Genomic DNA, 9,737 nt, shown 5'->3' on the forward strand with positions numbered 1-9,737 from the left:
ATCTACTCAAACAAATGACTTTTTTAACTTTATATTTATTTATTGAATCTGCTTTATAACTAAAATTAATCATCTTAGAGGGGTGTTAGATGGTCTCTACGAAGCATTGATCTGATTTGGCTCTGTGCGAGAAGTCGAGCAAGCGGATTCGGGTGGGAGTGTAGTTTCAGTATATATTTATCACGGACTTTTTTAAACTCACTTCACTAGTGGTACTTCCAAGTCCCTGTGGATGCTTTCATTTGTTATGTACCATGGTGCATCCGTCATGGTGCAGTTCCCCATAATTGGATTCCATATGCCCAATTTGGTTTTAAAACGTTTTGCAGGATGACTTTATAGTCAAAGCTTAATTTTGATTACTTTAAGTCATAATCTTCTCAAAACACAAGTAGTAACCCTCATTTTATGCTAAATAAAACTGTGATTTTTAAATAAATTTTTTGAAAATTTCGTTTAAAGAAAAATTTTGCAATAAATCACTTAAACCTAAAGTCAAATAAACAATCAATATGATACTAGCCAGCATTGTATTGAAAGATATGGTGTGATCAATGTCTCGAATAATAATGTTTTGTTTGCAAATCATTAAATGAAACATCTTTTAGAGAAACAGCCACCAGCCATTGTACAATGGTGATATAATAAATGCAACATGAGGAAGTTCATCATCCTTATACAAAGTGACATGTTTTATGCTAAATTTATGTAATTTTGTTTCAAAATTTTTTCACAAAAAAATAAAGATGAAAATAAAAAAAAAACAAGAACACAATACGAACATGTAGGCCATTAAAGCATTATTGCAATTGTTTGACGACTGATGACGATGATGTTATTGTTGCAACTATTGTGATGAAATCCAAAAAAAAAAAAAAATGGGACTGACTGATGGTGTGTATATTTTTGTGAATTGTATGTAGGTTTTGTTGCTGCTACCTTTTGCTGTCGTTGTACCATTGTATTCAAATTTTTGTCAGTTGTCACTTTGTCACTCTTTTTTGGACATAAGTTTGAATAATGGACTATTGTTACCATTGAACTCACGTGCGAATCAAATACTCAAACTCTTATTGCCTCCATTCATTCATACATCCATCCATCCATGCATTCGTTCGTTTGTCATCTATCTATCTGCATGTTTTGGTATTTGTTTTCTTTTTTTTTTCTCTCTCTACTTACATAAATTCTGTTTATGCATCATGTGCAAAGTTTATGCATGAATAGCTTATAACTAAACGCAACAATGACAAAAGACGTACAAAAATTCAGATGAAAATTGTAACATTGTTATGGGATTTTGATTGAGATTTTCTGCATGTTAGTTTTTATGAAACATTGATGATGCAGTAATGTATGAGTGAGTATGTGCTGTATGTATTTATATACAACATTACTGCTTGATTGTACGTAAATATGTCATTGTTGCAACATAAAATTGTCAGGAAAAAATTGATCTTTTATTACTGCTAAGGATTTCGTTTTGTCACTTTCATAAGAAACACAATAATGATAAAGTGTCATTGTTATTTCAAAGACATTTTTCGCATACATTTTGGAGAGCAATTTAAATGTAATTCACATTATTCACAAGATTTTTAAAAGCTAACATAAAGTTAAAAATACCTATTTACGTATGTACTTACATATGTGTTAAACAAAACATTATTATAAGGTGTTAAGTCACTTTTATTTGATTTCAACTTAAATTTGTTACCAATATATTAATATTAGTTTTATGAGCATCCCCAATGTTTTCAATTTTGTCAATTTTGTTTTTGATATTGTTTATTTATTTCTGCAACGCAAAATATACATATGTATGTACGCACATTTATATGTGTAACAATAAACAATTGTACAAACATATGTATATAAACATTTTACAGTCCGATGTTCAAATCTTTGTATGTTTTACATATTTTTGTTGCTCTTGTTTGTTAAAGTTGGAATTTAACCGCTATCCCTTTGTATAAAAAAATATTAGTTTCAAAAAATAAAGAAGTTGAAGAGCTACAAGACAAGAAAAGAATAAAGTTGGTGTTTTTACTTACGGAAGATTTTATATTAAAAAAGGTACAGTGATACTGAACAGTGTAATTGCAGAAGATCACTTATTAAGAATAATTAAATAAACGTAACCCAGTAAGCTCAATTCGAACCTTTGAGCAACAAATTTGGCCCTAATCACATATTAGGCAAATTTTTCGGATTGTCAAAATAGGCAGTCCTCAAACATTTGGCGACCGTGACAGGACACATACAAGTATAGAGTTCTTCAATTTGTGGCACCTGAATTGTACTTAAAGGTAAAATTATCTGCTATCTAAACTTTGTGAAAGTGAATGCTTTAAAATGCAAGAAGCAACCGGCTCATCACAAAGAGGCATGACTCTAGAGGAGTTAAAAACATTGAGAGCGTCTTCTAAAGGAAGTATTACCCGAATTAGAAAAATTGTTGAAGCCCCTGAAAATTTATCGCACACTGAACTCGAATGTAGATTGGGAATCATTGAGTCATATTATAAGCAGGCGTTATATTGCCAGAATCAAATTGAACGTTTGTCGCCCGAAGAAGCAGGTAGAACTGAAATAGACGAGTTATACATCACTGCAAAAAGTCTCATACTAACGCAGATGGGTAAAGAAAGGCGTCCGAGTATACAAGAACAGTCATTTTTTGTGCCTCAAACCGCATCAACTCGGCTACCAAACCTCAAGCTACCTAAATTTGACGGCAAGTATTTGGAATATAAAAATTTTATAAATACTTTTAATAATTTGGTTCATAACGACCAAACCATATCTACATCGGAAAAGTTCAACCATTTATTTTCCTGCATTAGTGGAGAAGCCTTAGCAACAATCAAAGCATTCCAAGTAACGGACGAAAACTATCCTAAGGCCCTCAATAGGCTCAAGGAAAGATACGACAATGATACATTAATCTTTTTGGAAACCGTTACTACAATGTTTGATATTCCGAAGTCTTCCAAACCAGTTCCGAACCAATTAAGAAACATTGTGGACACTCTTTCAGCTCTGTATAGTTCATTGAAGTCACTTGGCTCATACCAGCAGATATGTGATGCATTCATAATTCATCTGGCTATAACCAAGGTTGACCACCAAACAAAGCAGAAATGGGATGAATTCATCGATTACACAAAATTACCGTCTTGGTCAGAGTGCTGCTCAATGTTGGACAGACGTTGTCAACAATTGGATGCACAGTGTAGAAGTGCTACAAAGGAACAACAAGCTTCCAACTCAAAGAATCATTCTCATAATGATTCGAATACAAAACAACATTCTTTCACCACAAAAAATATGGCCCAATCGCCTGTATGCAATCATTGCTCAAAACAGGGCCATTATATTACGACATGTCAACGTTTTATAGTTTTGGCTGTTGATCAACGCATTGACCATGCTAAAAAACAAAATTTATGTCTTAATTGCTTGTCAAAGGGGCATATCTACTCTCAATGTCCTTCACGCTATTCTTGTCGTTTTTGCAAACAACGTCATCATTCGCTTTTGCATAAGCAACCTGATGAAGAAGTTCCCTCAACAAGTTCTGCAGTCGCTCATGGGACCTTTCAACAAAATGCGAAGCCTAGAGAGAGCAAAGTAATTTTGGCAACTGCATTGGTATTAGTTCGTGACTCTGAAGGAAAGTACCATTGGGCAAGAGCGCTTTTGGATTCATGTTCTCAAGTCAATTTTATAAGTGAGTACCTTTCTAATGCATTAAATTTAAAGAAATCTAATAACACTGTCGATGTTGTTGGCATTGGTTCACGTGGTGTAAAAGTGCCATATAAAACTCAGACCACCATAAGATCGCGATTAAATAATTTTGAACTGTCACTTGAATTTTTAATCTCTCGTTCCATAACTGGCTACCACCCTGATGAGAATATGTCAATACATGACTTTAAGTTGCCCTCTAACATAGAGCTAGCAGATCCAGAGTTTTATCGTCGAAAAGGTATAGACTTGCTCCTAGGTGCGGAGTTATTTTTCTCAATTCTGTCTGTGGGTCAAATTCGCCCAGAACAACACTTGCCAACATTGCAAAAAACACTGTTGGGATGGATCGTTTCGGGGAAGTATACTAGTAAAGCAGTTCATTTGTCTTCAATGTCATCGTATGCTATTCTGGAGGTTGAGAAAGATGAAATAAACAATAATATCGAAAGGTTATGGAAATTAGAAACTGTCGACGGCAGACGTCAATGCTTGACACCAGAGCAACAACAGTGTGAGCAACATTTTCTAAAACATGTTATGGTTCAAAGTGATGGCAGAATTATGGTGAAATTGCCACTAAAGTATAATCCGACATGTCTTGGTGATTCTAAAGATATAGCTGAACGACGATTTTGGTCCATAGAGAGAAAATTAAATAACAACCCCGAATTAAAGGAGCAGTATAAACAATTTCTTAAGGAGTATGAGGAGATGGGCCACATGACTCAAATAAACTCACCCGTTTCTCAACCACACTATTTTATACCGCACCACTGCGTTTTAAAACCAGAAAGTGTCTCAACAAAACTTCGGGTAGTTTTTGATGCGTCGTGCAGATCATCATCACAGCTTTCAATCAACGAGATCATGATGGTAGGCCCAACTATACAAAACACTTTACTAATAACTTTACTGCGTTTCAGATGTCATCAATATGGGTTAACTGCTGACATTGTCAAAATGTACAGGCAGGTTTTAATACATCCGGAGGATAGAAATTTACAACTCATCTTGTGGCGCGATGACCATTCCAAGCCTTTGAACGTGTACGTTCTCAATACCGTAACTTATGGCACTGCATCGGCTCCTTATCTTGCCATTCGAAGTTTACATTATGCGGCAGAACGTTACCCTGAGGGTCATGAAGTTGGCAAGGCAGTCATTACTAACGATTTCTATGTAGACGATATGATAACTGGCGCAAATGACCTAGCCACATTACAGATTATTAAAGGTGAGGTAACAGATATTTTGAATCATTCAAAGTTTACACTCTCGAAATGGCACAGTAATTGCCCAGAACTTAATTTGGTTAATCAAGGCAATAAGGAGGTGCGCATTGACAATGACGTCACTACTACTTTGGGCATCTCTTGGTACCCCTCAGATGATACATTCCGATTTGAATTTCGTCCTTATAAGTCGTTCTCAAAAAATACTAAACGTTCTATTTTGTCTGTAACATCAACTTTATTTGATCCTATGGGTCTTATTAGCCCACTTATTATAAAGGCGAAAATTCTACTGCAAAAACTATGGCTCATCAAATGTGACTGGGATGAATCTGTTCCTCAAGATGTTGACATGGCTTGGAATAATATTCTAGCTGATTTTCATAATTTGCCAAAACTGAAAATTGGTCGTTTTGTTCGAATGCCGAATTCAACAACAATTGAGATCCATGGATTCACCGATGCATCTATTAAGGCTTATGGCTGCTGTATTTATTTCGTTTGTAAGGACTCACACGACAATGTTTCAGTAAATCTGTTGGCATCCAAATCTCGCGTGGCTCCGATTAAAACTAGTACATTACCAAGATTGGAGCTATGTGGAGCCCATTTACTTGCTAAATTTTGGAACCAAATCAAACAATATTTTAAATATACTATATCAAAGGTCTACTTCTGGTGTGACTCACAAGTCACCCTACATTGGATAAGAAGTCATTCGTCGTTACTCTCAACCTTTGTCGGAAATCGTGTAGCTGAAATACAAGATCTTTGTGCTGACATTTCTTGGCGTTACGTTCCTACAGATCAAAATCCGGCAGATTTAGTATCCAGAGGCTGCACTGTATCTGAATTATGTGACTCGAATTGGCTCCATGGTCCAACATTTCTACGTAAACCTAATTCTGATTGGCCTGTTCATCAAAACATGAATCTAAGCGAAGAAATAATGTTATTGGAAAAAAGAAAATCTGCACTCGTTACCAGTATTCAAGAAATACCTTATATGCTAAAAGTATTACATAAATTTAGTAACTATTTGAAATGCCTTAGGGTAGTATCATATGTTATCCGACTTCAGTCAAAATTAAGGCCCAAATCAACAAATATTTCTCCAGATGAGTTCACTTACACACTCCACCGAATTGTTTGGGTTCTACAACAATCCTATTTCCCTGAGGAATTTCATGAACTGGAGAAATCGGGCGTTGTAACAGGAAAATTTGCGTCTCTGGCTCTGTTTATAGAAAATGTTTCAGGAGTACCATTGATACGAGTCGGCGGCCGAATACGTAATTCGAATCTACCAGAACAAATAAAGTTCCCGTTTCTTCTACCAAAGTCGGATTCATTTGTAAAAATAATGGTCACCCATGTTCATCGCGACAACTTTCACGCCGGTCCACAAGCTCTAGTTTCCCTGGTTCAACAGCAGTTTTGGATAACTAATTGTCGATCGTTAGCCAGACAAATAGTTCATCAGTGCATTCATTGTACACGGTACAAGCCTAAGTTACTCACACAAGTGATGGGAAATCTACCTAAGGATCGTGTTTCAGGCTCTCGTCCATTTCAAATTGTTGGAGTTGATTTTGCTGGCCCGATATCAACTTATTTACGTATTCGAGGGAAACGCCCATACAAGTCTTACATAGCTGTCTTCGTCTGTTTTTCATCAAAGGCTGTTCACCTGGAAGCTGTTTCAGATCTGTCCAGTGATGCTTTTATAGCCGCTCTAAAGCGTTTTGTTGGCCGCAGAGGCATACCTTCAAAAATATTCTGCGACAATGCAACAAATTTTGTGGGCTCACAGTCAAGGCTAAGAGAATTTTATAATTATTTTTGTAAAGAGTCCACAAAATCAGACATTATCTCATATGCAGCGTCAAACTTAATCGAATTTAGCTTTATTCCTCCGCGAGCCCCACACTTTGGAGGATTGTGGGAGGCAGCTGTTAAAACAGCTAAGGGTCACTTGTTTCGAACACTTTCAAATGCTAGACTAACATTCGAAGAATTATCGACAGCTCTAGTGGAAATTGAAGCTGTTATGAACTCTCGTCCGATTTCACCAACGTCATCAGACCCTAACGACTTAGAGGCTCTTACTCCGGGGCATTTTCTGATTGGCTGTCCTCTAAAACATATCCCTGAAAGAACCAATTTTAAATCTGACATCTCTAGTATTCAACACTGGCAAAGAATAACAGCTGTTAAGTCTCACTTTTGGGATAGATGGCATAAAGAATATTTGGCTCAATTACAACAACGTTCCCGATGGCGAAAACCTCAACAAAATCTCAAGGTTAATGATATGGTGGTAGTGCATGAAGATAATATACATCCGATGAAATGGGTTATTGGTCGTGTCACAAATGTTGTTCCTGGTGCAGATGGTTATGCTCGAGTTGCCGATGTGAGAACTTCAACCACTACCCTTCGCCGCCCCGTTGCTAAATTGGCGATTCTACCTGTTGATTGAAACCTGGGGTTTCAATGGGGCCCGGCATGTTAAGTCACTTTTATTTGATTTCAACTTAAATTTGTTACCAATATATTAATATTAGTTTTATGAGCATCCCCAATGTTTTCAATTTTGTCAATTTTGTTTTTGATATTGTTTATTTATTTCTGCAACGCAAAATATACATATGTATGTACGCACATTTATATGTGTAACAATAAACAATTGTACAAACATATGTATATAAACATTTTACAGTCCGATGTTCAAATCTTTGTATGTTTTACATATTTTTGTTGCTCTTGTTTGTTAAAGTTGGAATTTAACCGCTATCCCTTTGTATAAAAAAATATTAGTTTCAAAAAATAAAGAAGTTGAAGAGCTACAAGACAAGAAAAGAATAAAGTTGGTGTTTTTACTTACGGAAGATTTTATATTAAAAAAGGTACAGTGATACTGAACAGTGTAATTGCAGAAGATCACTTATTAAGAATAATTAAATAAACGTAACCCAGTAAGCTCAATTCGAACCTTTGAGCAACAAATTTGGCCCTAATCACATATTAGGCAAATTTTTCGGATTGTCAAAATAGGCAGTCCTCAATTGGCGACCGTGACAGGACTTATATTAATTTAAAGACAATAAAGTCCAATAAATAAAAATAAAATTAGTTTAAAAAAAAAAATTAAAATTAAAGTGTATAAACATTTGTATGAAAAATACCTATAAACAATTTAAATATAAAAACTAAAAACCATTTACTGTGCTAAAATAAGAAAAATTAAGTTCTTATAAAACAAAACGTTAACTTCATCGTAATCATCATCAACATTATCATTGCAGTTAGTGCACTTGCACCTAACAGTTGTCTACAAAGCATCGTCATAAACATCATCATCATCGTCCCTTTGGTAATTCCAGCCAGCAGCAGTCTCTTCATTAATTATCATTATCGTCGTCTTCGCTCTTGTATTTGCTAGCCACCATCATCTGCAGTTTTGTAGCATCAAACATACACATGTTCTACGTTTATTCTAGTAAGTAAAACAAATCAAATTCTCTTACACTGTCTACGCTCATAATATATTTCTCTTTACTCTGTATACATACAAGCAAAGTAAATTAATAAAGTAGCGACAGTACTACAACAAATACAACATTTACAAAAACCACAAGCAATTTTGTTTTTGGTTTAAGGTCTGAGCTGTCAAAGTTGCCTGTTGTTGTTTTTGCTTTTGGGCTTGTTGTATTTTTCGCCACAACAACCACAAGTGAATTGACAGTTCAGACCAAAGGAAAAAAAATAGTCAGCTGTTCTACTGAGTCTACTTTATTAATTTACTTTGCATACAAGCATACATACATATCGTGTTTATTTGAATTCAACAATTAGTGTTGGCACTTATAATCAGTGTTGGCCCTTTTAAACAACGAGTGGTACTTATTACAATTTTTGGTACTCTTTCTACAAATTGTCGATTTAAAGCAACTTTATTAAATTTTTATCAACTTTAACAAAATTTAATGCAACTTTAACAATATTTACTGCAAAATGAGTACCGAGAAAACAGATACGGGAGGAAATACGCTCGCTTCATTAAAGTTACAACGCACAACAATGAAAAGAAATATATCACAACTGAAAGGGAAAACAGACAGAGATGGTGACTCATCTGATTATACTATTTTGGAATGTCGACTACAGATTTTAGAATCTTACTTCAAACAAATAAGCCACATTCAAACACAAATAGAGAAGTTGTATGATTCTGATATGGCTCGATCAGATTTAGAAGAGCTGTTTATTTCTGCCAAGGCACCATTGGTAAGTCTTATGAATCAAAAACGTAGTTCTGGAGATATTGAATATCGCCAATTGAGGCAAAGGAGCTTATCGATGACAGTAGCTTTGTTCTCTGGAGCATCGTCGCGATTTGGGTTGTGTTTCACTGCTCTACTGGTACTACAATGTAATGTGTAAGATACCAATAGTTTCTTACAAAATACGATTTTATCTATTTGTGTTGGATTGGTCAGTGGATCTCAAAACACACTACAGAGGAAATTCGTTCTTTAGCTGCACCGTCCGTATGTGGAATAAGCTTCCAGCCGAAGTTCCTGTTATTTTCAACGTAAGAAAATTCAAATCAAATGTCAGCAAACACAACTCCAGCACAAAGCAAAAAAAAATAAAAATTTTGTATTAAGACGCATGTTAAATGTCCCTTTTAAATTCAGATCAATTTCTTTTCAAACTTGATTTTTATATATATCCAAAACATAT

General features: G+C 35.1%; 1 protein-coding gene across 1 annotated transcript; it reads left to right on the forward strand.

Annotated features, from left to right (window-relative positions):
* Window positions 1–2,355: 2,355 nt before the first annotated feature.
* Window positions 2,356–7,470, forward strand: LOC135958288 (uncharacterized). The gene has a single exon (XM_065509187.1). It carries the CDS (start codon window positions 2,356–2,358, stop codon window positions 7,468–7,470), a length of 5,115 nt encoding a protein of 1,704 aa, XP_065365259.1.
* The last annotated feature ends 2,267 nt before the right edge of the window (window positions 7,471–9,737 follow it).

The sequence above is a fragment of the Calliphora vicina genome, chromosome 4, assembly GCF_958450345.1.
Source record: "Calliphora vicina chromosome 4, idCalVici1.1, whole genome shotgun sequence".
Taxonomy (NCBI): Eukaryota; Metazoa; Arthropoda; class Insecta; order Diptera; family Calliphoridae; genus Calliphora; species Calliphora vicina.

Bases quoted from the DNA above. Each gene is read 5' to 3' on its own strand.
- LOC135958288 (XM_065509187.1), top strand. From the start codon at position 2,356: ATGCAAGAAGCAACCGGCTCATCACAAAGAGGCATGACTCTAGAGGAG.